We start from the raw sequence: 18,843 nt of genomic DNA on the forward strand, positions 1-18,843 counted from the left end.
TTGATACCCCATGGATGAGCCCATCCAAATCGAGACCACATCGGATCATGGGTCCCGGCCCATCCCTAGCCAAGGTAGAAGGCCCATGACAGGCCCAGGTATTCTCTTATAAATACCAGGTTTGAGTGCTCAACTCATTCATATTCACTATATTATTTTCATCAACACCCTTAGCTGCTCCTCCCATATATTCTCAGTCTCTGACTTGAGCGTCGGAGGGGCTACGTCGGGAGACCCTCTCGGCCCCCTTCTAACGGTCTTCTTCGTGATTTTAGGCTCAGGGCAAATTCGAAGCCTGCGTCTGGATTAGTGATACTTGATGGAATCGGACTATAATTTTTCGTGAGTATCACTTGGCGCCGTCTGTGGGAATTTTGAGTTGAGGCGTAGAGATGGTAGGCAGGAGAGGGAACAGAAGAGCTAACTCAGCATCGTCGCGTCCTCAGATGGGATCCGAACAATGTCATGTTGAGACGACAGCCGAACAACCTCGTCCTGAGACGACAGCCGAACAACCTCGTCTTGAGACGACAGCCGAACAACCTCGCCTTGAGACGACAGACGAGCAACCTCGTCCCAATGAGAACGTGGGGAACTTGACCCTGGAACAATTGGGCCGATTTATTACCCAAACAGTAAAGGAAGCCATGAGAAAGAACCAGGAATCTATGTTTTCTGAAGAACAGACCACTCGCCAGGAGCGAGAGAAAAATGCTGAAGGCCATCAAAGCAGGGTCGAAGAGACACAGCCCCTCTCAAGTGGAGAGAATATTGATATGGGAGAGATGTGGAGGGAAATATGGATGTTGAGACAGTAGTTGGGAAGTAGAGCGCCAGCACCCAAGAGAGGAAGCCCTTTTTCACTCGCCATTTTCGAAGAAGGTCTTCCTCCAAATTTTCGACAGTCAGATGTGGGAGAGTACGACAGATATACTGACCCCAAGGAACACTTGGGGAGGTTTGAGAATGCGTCTTTGTTACATCAATATTCAGATGGGATCAGGTGCAGAGTGTTTTTGGGCACGCTGGTGAGGTCAGCTCAACAACGGTTTAACACCTTGGAGCCCAATTCCATACAATCTTTTGAGGATTTTTTCGCTGCTTTCTTGCACAGATTCGCTAGCAGCAAAAAGCACCAGAAAAATTATCTGAGCATGTTCGTGAAGAAACAACAAGAATCTGAAACCTTGCGAGAATTTATCCAGCGTTTCAATGGTACAACGCTGGAGATACCAACAGCTAGCCCCGACATCATGATAAGTGATTTTACCCAGGGACTGAGAGGAGGAGAGTTCTTTAAATCGTTGGTGAAGAAACCTCCATCAAATTATGATGATCTGTTATCTCGAGCAGAAAAATATGTAAATCTAGAAGATGGCCAGCGGCATAAGAGGATGGAGCAGCGGCTCGAGGGAAGTAGAGTTGAGGGAGCGGAAAGAGGAGGTAGCAAGAGAGGTGCGGGCGAGAAGCAGGAGGATAAATCTAGGGGCAGAGGACAATTCTCATCACATGTTCCCCTGGATAGGAGTCGTGACGAGCTGATGGAGGTGAGTGAGTCCGCGGGGAGGTGGGAGAAGTCACGAAGGGTTGAGTGCAGTGCTAGATTGCCTTCGTGGGACAGACGAGAAAGATCCGCACCGCTGATTTATCCATGGGGGGCCTTGACCACTCCTAGGGGACGGGCGAGAAAGATCCGCACCCGGGAGTCGATCGAGGTCTCGCCCGTCCCCTAGGCGTGGTCAAGGCCCCCCATGGATAAATCAAAGGGTTGGGGAGCAGAGAGGAAAAGGTCAAGGTCAAGATGTCTCTCAGGAGCCCGTCGAACCGAGGAGGGGAATGGATGAGGATAACCACCCTACGAGAGGAATTATTCATATGATCTCGGGGGGTGCTACTGACGGAGATTTCGGGCGAGCTCGGAAAGAGCATGGGAGGAGGTTGGAAAACTTTGAAATATCTAGGGGTGCAGACTTGCCACAAGACCACGTCATCAGCTTAGGCCTGGAAGACCTCCGAGGCGTTGTGACTCTACATAACGATGCCCTGGTCAATTATGATGTGGCGATGATATTTATTGATAATGGAAGCCCCGTAAATGTCTTGTTCAAGAGCACGTTGGATCAAATGAAGGTGGAAGGATTTGAGTTTGAACCGGTCTCCACCCCGCTGTATGGGTTTGCAGGACACGCCACCCCGCCTTTGGGTCAGATTGTTCTTCCCTTATCCTTGGGGAATGATCCTCGGCGGGTAACACAAATGATAGCCTTCACCGTGGTGGATATCCCGTCAGCGTATAATGGAATTCTAGGACGGCCAGCCCTGAAGGATTTTAGAGCCGTAGCTTCTACTTATCATCAGAAGCTTAAGTTTCATGTAGAAAAAATGGTTGGAGTCTTGTGCGGGGACCAAAAAGTCGCGCGTCGGTGTTATGAAAAGGTAGTGAGGGAGGAGAGAAAAAGAGCGCGTGTGGAGGTTTACATTATTAGGAAAGGAAGAAGTGGGTGACTTGGTCCTGAGGAAGGTACGAGAAGAGCAGAGAGGAAAGTTGGACCCAAAGTGGGAGGGTCTTTTCAGAGCGATCGAGAAGCTTAATTCTGGAGCTTATTACTTGGAGAATACTCAAGGCAAGACTTTAAAGAGGCCCTGGAACGCTTACCACCTTAGGAAATATTAATCTTGAATTTATCGTTGATGTATTTCGTTTTTGAATTTGTCCTATTTAATCGGTTGAAATTCAATAAAGCCAAGTTCTTATATTAAGTTCATGGATGTTGTATTATGTGGACGATATGAGTTAAATTTTACCTACTTGGGCTGCACTTATTATAGGAGAAGAGTTGGAGAGAAGAAAAATCAAATTTTATCTACTTAGGCTACGCCTAGTAGAGGAGAAGAGTTAGGAGGACCTGTAATTTATTATTTTCCTGCTAAGACATCGCCTAGCAAAGAAGTTAGAGGGTTAAGGTGGAGAATTTTTATTTTCCTGCTGAGGCATCATCTAGCAGAGGAGCAGAGTTGGAGAGGACAAAAATTTTATTTTCCTGCTAAGGCACCGCCTAGCAGAGGAACAGAGTTAGGGAAGAGAAGGCATCGCCTAGCAGAGGAGATGAGGCGGCGAGAAAGAAAATTTTATTTTCCTGCTAAGGCATCGCCTAGAAGAGGAGCAGAGTTAGGGAGGAGAAAAAGTTTATTTTTCTGCTAAGACATCGCCTAGCAGAGGAGCAGAGTTGGGGAAGGAGAAAAATATTATTTTCCTCTTAAGGCACCGTCTAGCAGAGGAGCAGAGTTAGGGAGGAGAAAATTTTTTTTTTCCTGCAGAGGCATCGTCTAGCAGAGGAGCAGAGTTGGAGAGAAGAAAAATTTTATTTTCCTGCTAAGGCACAGCCTAGCAGAGGAGCAGAGTTAGGGAGGAGAAAGCATCGCCTAGCAGAGGAGGAGAGGCGGCGAGAGGAAATTTTATTCTCCTGCTGAGGCATCGCCTAGTAGAGGAGCAGACTTAGGGAGGAAAAAATTTTATTTTCCTACGAAGACATCGCCTAGCAGAGGAGCAGAGGTGGGGGAGGAGAAAAATTTTATTTTCCTGCTAAAGCATCGGCTAGGAGAGGGGGGAGAGGATAGATTTATATTTTCGTGGTAACGCTCCGAATAGAGGAGGAGCACAGTTAGGGAGGAGAAAAGTTTTATATTCCTGCTAAAAGATCGCCTAGCAGAGGAGCAGAGGCGGCGAGGAGAAATAATTTATTTTCCTGCTGAGGCATCGCCTAGCAGAGGAGCAGAGATAGGGAGGAAAAAAATTTTATTTTCCTGCTATGGCAACGTCTAGCAGAGGAGCAGAGTTAGGGAGGAGAAAATTTTTATTTTCCTGCTAAGGCATCGCCTAGCAGAGGAATTTTCCTGCTAAGACATCGCCTAGCAGAGGAGCAGAGACGGGGGGGGGAGAAAAATTTTATTTTCCTGCTAAGGCATCGCCTAGCAGAGGAGCAGAGGCGGCAAGGAGAAAAATTTTATTTTCCTGCTAAAGCATCGGCTAGGAGAGGGGGGAGAGGATAGATTTATATTTTCGTGGTAACGCTCCGAATAGAGGAGGAGCACAGTTAGGGAGGAGAAAAGTTTTATATTCCTGCTAAAAGATCGCCTAGCAGAGGAGCAGAGGCGGCGAGGAGAAATAATTTATTTTCCTGCTGAGGCATCGCCTAGCAGAGGAGCAGAGCTACGGGAGGAAAATAATTTTATTTTCCTGCTATGGCAACGTCTAGCAGAGGAGCAGAGTTAGGGAGGAGAAAGCATCGCCTAGCAGAGGAGCAAAGGCGGCGAGAGGAAATTTTATTTTCCTGCTGAGGCATCGCCTAGTAGAGGAGAAGACTTAGGGAGGAAAAAATTTTATTTTCCTACTAAGACATCGCCTAGCAGAGGAGCAGAGGTGGGGGAGGAGAAAAATTTTATTTTCCTGCTAAGGGATCGCCTAGAAGAGGCGCAGAGGCGGCGAGGAGAAAAATGTTATTTTCCTGCTAAGGCATCGCCTAGCAGAGGAGCAGAGGCGGCAAGGAGAAAAATTTTATTTTCCTGCTAAAGCATCGGCTAGGAGAGGGGGGAGAGGATAGATTTATATTTTCGTGGTAACGCTCCGAATAGAGGAGGAGCACAGTTAGGGAGGAGAAAAGTTTTATATTCCTGCTAAAAGATCGCCTAGCAGAGGAGCAGAGGCGGCGAGGAGAAATATTTTATTTTCCTGCTGAGGCATCGCCTAGTAGAGGAGCAGACTTAGGGAGGAAAAAATTTTATTTTCCTACGAAGACATCGCCTAGCAGAGGAGCAGAGGTGGGGGAGGAGAAAAATTTTATTTTCCTGCTAAAGCATCGCCTAGTAGAGGTGGGGTAGGAGAAAATTTTATTTTCCTGCTAAAGCACCGTCTAGCGGAGGAGCACAGTTAGGGAGGAGAAAAGTTTTATATTCCTGCTAAAAGATCGCCTAGCAGAGGAGCAGAGGCGGCGAGGAGAAATAATTTATTTTCCTGCTGAGGCATCGCCTAGCAGAGGAGCAGAGCTACGGGAGGAAAATAATTTTATTTTCCTGCTATGGCAACGTCTAGCAGAGGAGCAGAGTTAGGGAGGAGAAAAATTTTATTTTCCTGCTGGGGCATCGTCTAGCAGAGGAGCAGAGTTGGAGAGGACAAAAATTTTATTTTCCTGCTAAGGCACCGACTAGCAGAGGAACAGAGTTAGGGAAGAGAAGGCATCGCCTAGCAGAGGAGATGAGGCGGCGAGAAAGAAAATTTTATTTTCCTGCTAAGGCATCGCCTAGCAGAGGAACAAAGTTAGGGAAGAGAAGGCATCGCCTAGCAGAGGAGATGAGGCGGCGAGAAAGAAAATTTTATTTTCCTGCTAAGGCACCGCCTAGCTGAGGAGCAGAGTTAGGGAGGAGAAAGCATAGCCTAGCAGAGGAGCAGAGGCGGCGAGGAGAAAATTTTATGTTCCTGCTGAGGCATCGCCTAGCAGAGGAGCAGAGATAGGGAGGAAAAAAATTTTATTTTCCTGCTATGGGACCGTCTAGCAGAGGAGCAGAGTTAGGGAGGAGAAATATTTTATTTTCCTGCTGGGGCATCGTCTAGCAGAGGAGCAGAGTTGGAGAGGAGAAAAATTTTATTTTCCTGCTAAGGCACCGCCTAGCTGAGGAGCAGAGTTAGGGAGGAGAAAGCATAGCCTAGCAGAGGAGCAGAGGCGGCGAGGAGAAAATTTTATTTTCCTGCTGAGGCATCGCCTAGCAGAGGAGCATAGTTAGGGAGGAGGAAATTTTATTTTCCTACTAAGACATCGCCTAGCAGAGGAGCAGAGGTGGGGGAGGAGAAAAATTTTATTTTCCTGCTAAGGCCCCGTCTAGCAGAGGAGCAGAGTTAGGGAGGAGAAAATTTTTATTTTCCTGCTAAGGCATCGCCTAGCAGAGGAGCAGAGACGGCGAGGAGAAAATTTTATTTTCCTGCTAAGGCATCGTCTAGCAAAGGAATTTGCCTGCTAAGACATCGTCTAGCAGAGGAGCAGAGTTAGAGAGGAGAAAAATTTTATTTTCCTGTTAAGGCATCGCCTAGTAGAGGTGGGGGAGGAGAAAATTTTATTTTCCTCCTAAAGCACCGTCTAGCGGAGGAGCAAAGTTAGGGAGGAGAAAAGTTTTATTTTACTGCTAAAACATCGCCTAGCAGAGGAGCAGAGGCGGCGAGGAGAAATATTTTATTTTCCTGCTGAGGCATCGCCTAGCAGAGTAGCAGAGATAGGGAGGAAAAAATTTTATTTTCCTGCTATGGCACCGTCTAGCAGAGGAGCAGAGTTAGGGATGAGAAAAATTTTATTTTCCTACTAAGGCATCGCCAAGTAGAGGAGCAGAGACGGCGAGGAGAAAAATTTTATTTTCCTGCTAAGGCATCGCCTAGCGGAGGAGCAGAGGTGGGGAGGAGAAAAATTTTATTTTCCTGCTAAGGTACCGTCTAGCAGAGGAGCAGAGTTAGGAAGGAGAAAATTTTATTTTCCCTCTAAGGCATCGCCTAGCAGAGGAGCAGAGGCGGCAAGGAGAAAAATTTTATTTGCCTGCTAAAGTATCGCCTAGCGGAGGAGCAGAGGTGGGGAGAAGAAAAATTTTATTTTCCTGCTAAGGCATCGCCTAGCGGAGGAGCAGAGGGGGGGAGGAGAAAAATTTTATTTTCCTGCTAAGGCATCGTTTAGCAAAGGAGTTAGAGGGTGAGAGTGGAGAATTTTTATTTTCCTGCTAAGGCGTCGCCTAGCAGAGGATTTAGAGATTGAAGGTGGAGAATTTTTATTTTCCTGATAAGGCGTCGCCTAGCAGAGGAGTTAGAGTGTGAGTGTGGAGAATTTTCATTTTCATTTTCCTGCTAAGGCGTTGCATAAACCATACAATCATTCGCAAGGGGCGGAGGGCGAGGCTTTGCAGGGCAAGCGGGTGTGTGGCAAAGGTGAGGGCGAGGGCGAGCATGTGCGTGCTGCGCGAAGCTGAGATGGCGAGGCGAGGGTGATGGGGGGCTGGGCGTTGGCTTGCACAGGGAGACGACGAGGCGAGGGTGATGGCGAGCGGGCGAGGGTGATGGGGCGAGGATGAGGGCTGGGCGCGCGAGAGCGCGGCGAGGGCGACGCGGCTGGCAGGGCGAGGGCGCACGTTGGGCGAGCGCAGAGCGAGGACGAGGGTCGGCGAGAGCGCGCGCGAGCATGCGGGTGAAAGTGGGCGCTGGGGTGGGCGAGGATGAGTAAGGGCAAGGGTGAGTGCGGGCGAGTGTGGGCGAGTGGCGAGGCTGGAAACTGATGTTGGCGAGGGTGGGCGTGAGGGTTGGAGAGGCGAGTGTGGGCGAGGGGCGAGAGAAAGGAGGCGTCGAGCGTGGGGCGAGCGATGGAGAGGATCTGTGAGGCGCCAGGTGAGGGGCGAGAAGGTCGGCGAGGGCAGGCGAGGGCATGAGTGGTCTAAGGGATGATAGGCGGGGCTGGCGGCGAGGCTGGGCAGGCGAGAGCGCGGCGCTGTGACTAAGGTTGGCGAGAGCAAGACAGGGCGCTGGCGAGGGGGCTATTTTGTGTGCAAGTCGAGGGCGAGAGCTCGGCGGGTGAGGGCGAGGGGCGAGCCGGCGTGTGGGAGAGGCGAGGAGTTGTGCGTGCGGGGCGATGTGTGGGCGAGGCGAGCGGCGGCGAGGGATGATGGAGGCGAGGTAATGAGATGTAGGTGAGGCGATGCAATGTGGCGAGGGAGAGCTGGTGAACAAATTGCCGAGGAAATTCTGCATGGGAGAAATAAAAATGAAGTGAGGAGATTGACAAGCAGCAGGAAGAAAATGCACAACTCGCATGTTATAAAATGAGGACAACACAATTAATCGAACTTCGAACCTACGATTCAGTTCGACTTGGGAAGGGGAGACTGGTGATACCCCAGGGATAAGCACATCCAAATCGAGCCCACACCGGATCATGGGTCCCGACCCATCCCTAGCCAAGGTAGAAGGCCTATGACAGGCTCAGGTATTCTCTTATAAATACCAGGTTTGAGTGCTCAACTCAATCATATTCACTATATTATTTTCAACAACACCCTTAGCTGCTCCCCCCATATATTCTCAGTCTCTGACTTGAGCGTTGAAGGGGCTACGCCGGGACACCTTCTCGGCCCCCTTCTAAAGGTCTTCTTCGTGATTTCAAGCTCAGGGCAAATTCAAAACCTGCGTCTGGACTAGTGACACTTGCTGGAATCGGACCCTATATTTTCCGTGAGTATCATATATATATATATTTTCTCGTATCCAAAATGCAGTGAAAGTTTTAAAAAAATTTATTTGACATTCAAATAATGTCTTTGGACACTCTATGATCTAAACAATGAAATCATTCATATGACGTTTATGGATTTATCTTTAGTGAATGAATCACTCGACACCAACTATTATGGGGTTAGCGGATAAAACTCTTGTAGTATTCCCTTTGAACGATCTTCTTGAACTCCTTTCTTCAATACTCTTAATCTGGCCCACGACTGGATAGATTGTTCTTCTTCTAAATTGCACTAGAAATTTAGAAGAGCTTTTAACGTTTGAGATAAAATTTAGATGACAAATGAAACCCTCTGAAGGATCGTGTGCTGGGCACCAGAGTTGCTTCAAACACAATATTCTCCAAGAGCTGCAATAGCTCGTATTTTAAGAAGGTTAACACCGATGAATTAAATCGAGTTTGGTTAAAGTACCAAGCAGAAAATACTTGAAGTAATCCTTCGTGAAGAAATCTGCTATATTTGAAAGCCTTTTAACTTGTGTAATCTGAATAACTGAAAAGCAGGGGATCAGTTCTACCACGTATCAATTCATTTATGGTGAAAACTGAACTGACGGATGCTCTAACTGATAGAATCAGTTTAAAAACAATATTTAAACAGGAAAATACACAAGATATGTTTATGGATGTTCGGAGACTTCAACAGCTCCTACGTCACCCCTTCTACCTCCTCGGGTAGGATACACTAGAAGACTTTGATTTATACAACATCTTATACAAACCCACCCAGCTTAGGACTTACCTATTGCCTAACTGAACTCCTAGACTAGACTGAAAGCAGCACCTCCCAGCCAACACTTGTTTAATGTCTGTGTGTCAAAGACTACATACACAAGTTTAATGTCTTTGTGCAAGACTGTATTTTGGGTGGTGGAAGTGAGTGAGTGTGTGTGAGAACTAGACAATGAATACACCGGAAAGGTGTTCTCACACACTGAGGGAAAAGAGCTTCTAAACTAAGCTGATATGACTTTGTGTATTCCCTCTGGGATGATTTCTTCTTGTAAGCTGATAAGCAGTAAGTGTTCCCTCTCTTCTTTTTACTCACTCATGTTTTGGTCTTCACTGATGTTCTATTTATAGGCGTGAAGGATTGATCGTACAGTGAGACTCAATTATTGTATCAGTTGCAGCTTGAACGTGTTCCTTGAAATTTGTGTCTCGACTTTTCTGACAGTCTTTTGGAATATTTTGGCTTTATGTTTTGCTGCAACGTCCATTATTGTACTCTCAATAGTACAGATGCTTTGTACCCATGTGCGTAGATGGAATCCATTTTACATAATCTTGTTTTGATCTAAAACTGATTGATTCCAAACTGACGCTCCTAACTGGTCATCTGAACTGATCCTCAGTTGGGCTGGTGAAATCAGTTGACTCGTCAGTTAAAATGATTTCACTCTTTCAGTTCTCAACTGATCAGCTGGGCTCTTTATCAGTTGAGTTCTTCATCAGCTGGCCGGTCTTCTGAAGTTCTCTTGCTGAACCACCTATCAGCTGGACATTAGCTGAACTGTTCTTCAATATGTCAGTTGAGCTGATTCAGTTTGGACAATCAGCTGGTACTTTCAGTTGCGTCTTGATAGCTTCAGTTTTGGCTTAATTAACTGATCAGTTCGGAGCATGATCAGTTCCAGCTTCCTGCGCACTACAATAAACCATTAGAAACAAAATAACAAGTTTCGTTGACATCAAAATCAAGATTGCGAATATGAAAAGTTCCAACACCCTCTCTTTTATTCTTGATGGCCAAAAATTGGAGAGAAAATTTGAGTGCAATTTTCAAAAATCGCAAGGCTTGTGGAGGCTAGGGTTTGTGGCCACTTACGTTAATATGAATCATTAACCTAATTACCTTATTTATGGGTTAAGTGTTCCTTAATTAAATTTAATGAGCTTGGTTAATTAATTGGACTAGTCCAAGTAGTCTAATTAATTATATTAAAGTTCATTAAAAAATTTAATTATTTAGCATGTTGGACTTATACTCCTACAAGCCCATTATACATACTTCTCACTATATTTAATTTAATATTTAATAAACTCAACCTTTGAGTTAATATTTTAAATCCTCAATTTTTTATAAATTCAACTCCTTAAATTTATTCTCTCTAAATTTTAATTATCATAAATTCAACTCCTTGAATTTACTATCTCATAATTTTATATAAATTCAACTTCTTGAATTTATTTTATCAACGGGAACAAATGATCCAATGCTTGTGTGAGCATCGATGGTTCGAGATACTACTAGCCATGGGTTCACAATTTTTTATGATTCAGGACATTTTCATTTATTCGAGCTTACCCTAATTTGCCTCATTCTATGCACCAACATTTGATCATAAGAATTTCAGAAATCATTTTGTAATAAAACCCACCGAATCATTGTAAAAGCGTCTAGTAGCATTGTCACATGGTTCAATAGGTATCATTGATAGTGGCTGCAAGAACCAATCATTATGATTAACGTATAGTACGGTCCCTTTATCTCATATGTCATTATCGAATCTGCAACCATTGGTTCATCAAAGGTTGCATATTAAATTCGATAGTTATGTGATACATTCATAAAATATTCATAGTGTCATCGTATACACAATTAGAGAACCCTTGTCCCTAATGTACATCTTACACTCTGGCTAGATATTTTATGCACTACTATTTCGTTATATCACATAGGATATCCACACCCATACTTGAGCGGTGAATCCTCGACTACAATACACCGGCTCCTACACATGTCGCAATTGCACCCAACCTCACCACCTTGTGACCCTCGCGTAGTTGGTAAACGAGTCAAAGTACAATCCTAGTATGTAGACCCTCAGTGTTGTCTCGGGTCATAAGAACTAATGATGTACAATCACAACCAAAGACTTTTCCTCTCGATGAATGATAACCACTTTGAAAGTACGAGTGAAAGTTGTTCGGTACAATCATCAGATGATTACTCATCTGCATGATTAGACATCTCTATTCCCTTAGCATGAAACACGATACACAACATCACAGATGCTAGTCTCAAGCTCAAGTGGTTTTTAACTTAATTTTAGGCAGCTGAATCGACTAGAAACGAATTTAGAATATACAGTGTTTACAAATGAGTTTCAAGAACGAATTACGATTCATTTGTATTAAAGTATAATCAAGGACTTTATCTATGTCGATTGCATGAATATACAGATAAAGTGAAATGAAACCACAAAATTAAAATTATTTTAAAATAAAGAATGTTTATTACAACCGAGTTGATAAATTCCTTAACTAACCGTTGGCTTACAAGACATATACTCAAACATTTGAATTGTAATATAATTATGGTATTTTCTTAACAATAGTGAAAGCATTTGTACACAACTTATTTAATTATAGAGGTGCGATCCAAACATCAACATGTCAGTCCACAATTGAGAATGAATCGGCAAAATACGATTTCAGCCAACAATTTAACTTTTCTAGTTTTCCTACTTATGTGGTTCCGAGAAAAGATGACAGAGACCCGATTGTTTGGAGACTTGACGAGCGAATAAATTCTAATTAGGTATATAAACGAAACATTGATATAATAACAATGCAACATGTCAATGTGATATCTCATGAAGAACGAGAAAAAAGGCATGATTGTGTAGAATTCTAAGGATCCACTTAGGATGTGATAATTGAATAATTTGATTGATATGTGATTAATAAAAAAAAGTGTAGTTTATTTTTAAAAATTTTATTATGTTGTGTGCTTTTTACTAGTTAAATAAGTTAATTATTATTTTACTCTTGATTAATGATGTTCATCGATCGATTCGGTTTTCGATTTTTTATTTCGATTTTTGATTTTACAAATATATAATCCAATATCCGAACTATTTTTCTTCAGTTCGGTTCGGTTTTCTACCAAAATGATTCGGTTATTTCGGTTTTGATAAAATTATTTAAATTAATAAGATAAATATATTATAAAATATAATATGTTATTTTTTTACATGATTTCTTAGTAAAACATTAAAATATAAAGTCTAAATGAATTATATAAACAATCAACTAAATATTATTCAAAATAATTCATGATATCATCCGAAAAGATATATAATAAAAATAAATTATTAATTTAATGAAATTTCAATTTTTTCGATCGGTTCGATTTTAACATATATAATCCGAAATCGAACCAAATAAATTTCAATTTTAACATTTATATCCGAATTATAAAATTCGATTTTCGTTTCGATTCAATATTCGATTTTTTCGATTTGAATTTTCGATTTTTTGGTTTTATCCGAAATTTGAACTCCCCTAACTTGATCAAAAAATTCTTTACCTCTTTCCCCTTAGATTAGTGATGGGCGCCTCCATTTTTTTTAAAAAAGAAAAAAGATTTTTATGTAAAATGAAGAACAATTTTGTAATTTTATTTGAACCATGCATGTCAATGTACATGGACTAATGCAATCTATGGGTTTAACATTGTATTGTTAAATTTAATCAAACATATTCCCAATCCAAGACTGTATAGACAAGTCTAAAGATGTCAAGTTTATCAAACTAGGGTTCATCGATGTAATAGTACTTTTTTCTCACACAATTAAATAAGATCCATACAATCCATAATTTACGAGCTAAGATAAACTCAATTGTGGACCAACGTCACATTGTTCAGGTGAACTACATGCCCGAATTGATAACTCATTTTCCATAAACGGCGGTTTTGAAGGACATGGATGTTCAATGGAAGGCCAAGTAAGACACCTACTAGTGTACCGCATTGATTGATTAGCGATAATCTAACATTTTTCAAACGATGCTTGTACAACTGAGTGCATTGAATTATGAAAGTCCCGGTGGGTTTTAATTTGTGTGCACATGAGATCTCATGGTTGTATATTACCTACCGTGGCATCGAACGAGAGACTCATTTACCAAAACAATGCTGACATTGTATTCAAGATTCAGTCCAAAACGTTGAAAAACCCTGAACTCCTGCCAAAGTGTACACAGGTAGAATCGTAGGGGGAGAGAAGAAACATGTATACAATCTTGCCTACTAAATCTAAGAGAAGGTCGATTTAGTTACCATCAATACTTCGCAGGATTCTTCTGTAGTTACTCAACGTTATATCTGTACTTTTATCCGGAGAATCACTGTGAACTTGTAAAATCTTGGATTTTTGACCTTTTGGATAAGGATACATCGTGGCCAGCTCGCAAACTCGGTGCAGGATTGGTTTTGGCAAAGGGCGCCAGGCCATGTTACGTTTCTTCTCTCCCTGAATCAATTTGGACATTGACAATGAAACTTTCAATTAAAAGAATACGATCAGACAACAAATATTGTACAACAAAAATAGGAATAAATACTTCCAAGCCATCAATATGTTAAAACGTACAAGTTGCCAATATAAATCAATTCTCAAGTCTAAAAAGAGAGATTATGACACTGCAGGAAAATATGGAAAATACAATTGAAAAAAAACCCAGAAAATTATGGATCGCTAACCTGCTGCTTGCTTTCTTCATGTATCCCACTTGCTTTCAAAAGATTTCGCCATTTATCCTGTGCAATCCACAAGCAACACATAATATCCAATCACGAAACTAGAAGTAGACAGAATGTTCTGAAGCTGAACTGAGAAAAGTATTGACCTTGAGATCTACAGAGGTTCGATGGGCAGATGTGGAAAAGAAAAGCTTTTTTATATGACTCCAGCTGCCAACTCCAAATTGAGAGACACCGTCAATTAATTTTCTAACCTCTGAGATAGTCCACAATCTGTGATGCTTCCTCCTACCACTAACCTCTTCCTGGATCTCTGAAGTGAAACAGTCATCCTTCTTCTTTCGATGCACAGCTATAAAAGACTCGTCCCTCTTTTGACTTCGTGATGTGACACAGCCAACCCTTTTTTTCGGAGGACTTTCTTTGAAAAAACCGTTCCTTTTCTTCTGACTTGTTACCATGACTGAATCGTTCCTTTTCTTTAAATGAATGGTTGCGATAACTTCGTCAAGCTTCTTTTTATTCTGGGGAGTAACATGGAACGCTTTTGACTTGGTCATTGAATTTCCACAATCTGAACCATGCACCTGCTCACACAAAGCGCCACTTAATTATTGTGACGTTTTGTAATGGAAAATTTCAAAAACAGTGAATGATATGAGTGCAATTTCCTTTTCTTCTTCATTGTGCATGCCAACAAATTCTCCCATCCCAGAAAAACACCGAAAAAACATCTTGGACCACATCAAGCATATAGATAGACAGGAAAGCAGCAGAAGTAACACAAAAGGTAATGAGATAACAGTTACCATGTCACATTCAGGGATCTTTGGACATTCTTTTTGCACTATCGAACCAAAGGGTACTTGAATAGCTATCACAGAAGTTTCCTCAACAGGAAATTTCATTACTTTAGATCCTGTATGACATTTCTTATTATCCTGGACTCCCAGACACTTCCCCTTACTGGTGGAAGAAGAAACCTCGTGTTTTCTTTTAGAAAATCTCAATACGGGATCTGCTAATTCATCAATATACCTTTGTGTGGGCTTGCGAGATCGCTTTAGAATTGGAAGGGTTTCCGTGCATCTAGCTTGAGCTGTTATAACTGCTGATGCATCTTCCCCTTGCAATTGATTGGTCTCAACATCTGGATCTGCTGGACCAATTTCATCATTTTTCTCAACCTTCAAACTGCTGTACATCTCGGGAGAAGGGGACAGGCTTCCATCCATCTCATCAGATAAAACTTCTTGGTAAGAGCAGCTTGAAAAGTCACAAAAATTGCCAATGTTTTCTAACGAACATAATGCAGGTGATTTCAAAGATTCATTCTCATCAAATGTCTCGAGCTTGAGGCGACTGGGAATGTCACTTAATTGAGAGCTACATATATTAAGTTGGTCACTCTGACATTCATGTCCTTCCATAATTCTAAATTGATCTGATTTCCAGGGAGTATCAGTATCAGCACTAGAAGCCAAAATTGGACAGTCTGAAACTGAAGTAAGCAAGCATTCACTCGAACCATAATCCAAATTCGTAATACTCTCGACAAAGTCAACACCTACACAGCCATAGAGAAAATATTCCTCGAGTGGGTAGGGTAGGGTGAGCCACTTCATATCTTACAAATTCATAAGAAAATAACTGAAAACAAAAGGGTAAAATGCACACCTAGGAGATACTCTTCTCCCATGCTACTGAACTCATTTTTCAATTGAAAATATCGCACTTGATCTTCACTAGAAATTCCATCAAGAACCTACAGCAGATATATGTCAATGATATCGGTCTCCAATGTCAATTTTGTTTTTGTACTGAAAAATGCATGGTCCATTCATATATCAATGGCACATTTATGTGGAATCACAAAGCTTGACAAGAACCTTTCAAGACTTTTATCATACAATATCATATGACAGTAATTCTAACAAGATATTAATTATGACAAGCACAGTAGAGATAGAAAATTTTAAACAAGATTTAAAAATAATAAATCACACATTACAAACGTCATGCTCGACAGTAAATAAAACTAATCAGACATACTTCAACCCTGGGAACGTTTTTCTCTTCCTGCGCAAGGCTAGAATTCGCCTCACCTGCATAATGTAATAGATAGTGGCAGGTGAAATCAAACACTCGAAGTAGACAGGACACTGAAAGATCAGATCAATACACTGAAAATGTACGTCATGAATGTCAAACACATACAAAGATGAGATCAACAAAGAATTCTTTAATTGTGACAAACAAATAGAAAAAAGTGAGAATATTTTTAAAATGAAAGAAAAAATTCGAAGTCACATTTTTTTATCCATAGATACAAATAGTTTGCAATCTAGTCAAAGAAAATTGATTTTAGGTCAATTAACAAGTTACTATCTCTTCCTGAAAAATAACATATACTGAATAGCAGAAATCATTGAGCTGCAGTTGTACGTAACACAGATATAGGGTATCACTGTATCGCAAGATTCAAGATCTTATATGAGACAGATGCAACCCCATTGCCCTATGGAATGCTAAAAATTATTAGGCAAGGCCTTAGTGATTGATTCCTGGATAAAATCCTTGGTGTATTAATGACCTGGTAAAAAATCCTGTCACCTCCGGTTCCTATGGCTAAACTATACAAATCATCAGCATCTTTCCATTCAAACCATCATTAAGTCAATCACAGAGATAAATATTCAGATAGCAATTTACCAGTCAATCTAAAGAGAGAGAAAGGTAGTTAACACTACTATATTTTAGGCTATACCGAAACTGCAGGAAAAATCTTCCATGCCCATGTCATTCTTCAGGATCTTTTCGCCAAAACAATCGACCCCATCCATTGATATATATCCATCCCGGGGTTCTACAAGCATACGCTCGACATCAATTGTCCCATCTTCCAATCCAAGCATAAGAGGTCCATTCTCCATGACCTGATAATATTATTCAAAGCAGGCAAAGTCTTTCTATTCAAGTCTACTTGCAGAAGAAAATATTCTAGCGTAAGATAATTTTACAGTGATAATAGCACATTATAAGTGCATCAACCCAAAAATATACGAACGAAAAACATCGAATCCTGCATATTAAAATTGTCATAGCATGTTATACGAGTATCGGAGTCAAAGTATCGATTCCAAAAATAAGCAAATAAACCAAAGGACGTATATCCATTGCATCCAAGGCATTCAATAATCATCAACAAAAAGCAAGATACCGCTTAAGCTACAGTTTATTACCACTATTTACTCAATTTTCAAAACAAGATGCCTTCTTTTTTATTATCTATACATTTTTTTGCTTACATTTTGCACGTCAAAATATATTAAGTCACCTTCCATCTCCCAAATTAAAACGTCCTATCCACCCCTTGACACCATGGAACAATTAAGCAGACAATGCTTCAAAACTCAACCGCACATGCAACAATTATGCAGGTAATGAATTAAATTTCTTCTTTAAAGAAACTTTATCAAAACGGACAAAAACACATGAATCAAAAGTACTATATTTTCAAATGCAACCATCATAAAGACAACCAAGAACATACTTATTCTCGAACACTAAATGCCCGGCATTCCGATACCCAATCCCCACCCTGCCGCCCCCATAAATAAAAAGGAAAACCCACAAAAAACACATCAAACCCTTTCCTAATCGACAAATTCGGCATAGACAAATAATAAACTTAAAAAACGAATCAATTGAAGCACAGACGCAGCCACATAATCGCACTATTAACAGAAAAGACACATTAATTGCATTAAAACAAGAAACAACTAGCCTGAAGATTTTGATTCCCCGAATTAGCTCTTCGGTTCACTGTGTGAATCTGAGTGCGTGGGAGTGAAGGAACAAGGAGGATTCATGGGAGAAGGGGAAAGTAGGTCCAGAGTCTACATTTATTGGGCGGAATCGAAAGGGGTGTCACAAAGTTGCAATTGAATGTGCTTTTCACGTCCGCCGTGGCACTTCACTGAGAGCCCCACTCCCAAGTCGTTGTCGTAGGTCAGGGGGTTAATGATGTTTTATAAGTATTCTTTATTATTTAAATCCTCACATGCAGTCAAAATCAAATACGATGAATCAATTTGAAAAATATTTTTGAATCCGAAAAAAATGATTAGATTGAGTTAGGTTTGGGTTGGTTTCCGAAAATTTTAATTTTTTTTAATAAATATAATTAATAAATATTGTCAATATTTTTATATTGTATGTATTAAAAAATATTTATTGTATATTTATATCATAAATTTTCATAATTTAATATTTATTTTAAACATTTTTTATTTTTAAACAATTGTTTATTTAATTTAATAAATATATTTTATTTTTCTACAATTAGATTTTCAAATTTAAATTATATAAACGAGGGAGATTTTGTTGTTATGTGTTTAAATTAATTTTTTTTGAATTTTATTTAATTTACTTTAAAAAAATTAAAAAAAATTCAAAATCGGGTTAATCGAGTTGTTGGGTTGATTCGGGTTCGGGTTCAGGTTCATGTTGAGAGTTTTCGGGTTGACTCGTGTTCGGGTTGAGCAATTTTTTAATAGTACTAATGCGCAATCCGACCCAACCCACTCGAATTGACACCCCTACACATATCCACACTGTTTTTTGTCTGATTCGAAAAATATGATTTCTTATCCTTATTTTTTAACCAATATTTGGCTTCTATTGTATCATTATAATTATAGTTAAAAAATAATTAAGTTATGTGGAACTCGTTCTTTTTTAACGTAATAATTTTTATAGAATAGCCGAAGTAGTGTTTTTTTAAAAACGCACTGGTTCAACCGTATCTATCAATTCGAACAAGAATCGATCACAGCTCAGATCCGGACAATGTTAAAATACCGTTCGATCGATTAAAATCGTTCAAGAACCGTCAAGTTCGCATATTTTAATTTTTTTAAAAAAAATCATTTTTTATTTTTTTTAAAAAAACATTATTTTTTTTTTGCTATATATGATTATTTTGATTTTAAAATTTATTTAAAATATTATTTTAATAATATATTGTTTTGTATTATT

At 40.7% G+C, this 18,843-nt stretch overlaps 2 protein-coding genes across 6 annotated transcripts; one reads left to right on the top strand and one right to left on the bottom strand.

The window, feature by feature from the left end:
- The first annotated feature begins 392 nt into the window (after positions 1–392).
- Positions 393–2,505, top strand: LOC140962646 (uncharacterized). Its single transcript, XM_073421595.1, has 3 exons — positions 393–814; positions 1,115–1,547; positions 1,780–2,505. The coding sequence occupies exons 1-3, from the start codon at positions 393–395 to the stop codon at positions 2,503–2,505; spliced, it is 1,581 nt and encodes a 526-aa protein (XP_073277696.1).
- Positions 2,506–12,917: 10,412 nt separating this feature from the next.
- On the bottom strand, positions 12,918–17,777 carry LOC140962777 (uncharacterized). 5 transcript variants are annotated; one of them, XM_073421769.1, is made up of 9 exons: positions 17,591–17,775; positions 16,571–16,739; positions 15,856–15,908; positions 15,481–15,568; positions 14,613–15,370; positions 13,950–14,390; positions 13,804–13,860; positions 13,381–13,573; positions 12,918–13,286 (listed from the first exon to the last, which is right to left on the bottom strand). In XM_073421769.1, the coding sequence occupies exons 2-9, from the start codon at positions 16,734–16,736 to the stop codon at positions 13,249–13,251; spliced, it is 1,794 nt and encodes a 597-aa protein (XP_073277870.1). In that variant the 5' UTR covers positions 16,737–16,739; positions 17,591–17,775; the 3' UTR covers positions 12,918–13,248. The 5 variants fall into 5 exon arrangements, with proteins under 5 accessions (XP_073277870.1, XP_073277873.1, XP_073277871.1 ...); XM_073421772.1 differs by having other exon boundaries at positions 14,613–15,304; positions 15,481–15,537; positions 15,831–15,908; positions 16,571–17,777; XM_073421770.1 differs by having other exon boundaries at positions 15,481–15,537; positions 15,831–15,908; positions 16,571–17,777.
- Between the last annotated feature and the right edge of the window lie 1,066 nt (positions 17,778–18,843).

Source organism: Primulina huaijiensis, chromosome 17, assembly GCF_012295235.1.
Source record: "Primulina huaijiensis isolate GDHJ02 chromosome 17, ASM1229523v2, whole genome shotgun sequence".
NCBI lineage: Eukaryota > Viridiplantae > Streptophyta > Magnoliopsida > Lamiales > Gesneriaceae > Primulina > Primulina huaijiensis.

Coding starts and splice junctions, on each gene's coding strand:
- LOC140962646 (XM_073421595.1), top strand. CDS start 393: ATGGTAGGCAGGAGAGGGAACAGAAGAGCTAACTCAGCATCGTCGCGT. Junction 815..1,114: donor GAAATATGGATGTTGAGACA/GTAGTTGGGAAG, acceptor TTTCTTGCACAG/ATTCGCTAGCAGCAAAAAGC. Junction 1,548..1,779: donor GTCGTGACGAGCTGATGGAG/GTGAGTGAGTCC, acceptor GTTGGGGAGCAG/AGAGGAAAAGGTCAAGGTCA.
- LOC140962777 (XM_073421769.1), bottom strand. CDS start 16,736: ATGGAGAATGGACCTCTTATGCTTGGATTGGAAGATGGGACAATTGAT. Junction 14,391..14,612: donor AGATCCCTGAATGTGACATG/GTAACTGTTATC, acceptor TTGTGTGAGCAG/GTGCATGGTTCAGATTGTGG. Junction 13,861..13,949: donor GAACCTCTGTAGATCTCAAG/GTCAATACTTTT, acceptor TGGATTGCACAG/GATAAATGGCGAAATCTTTT.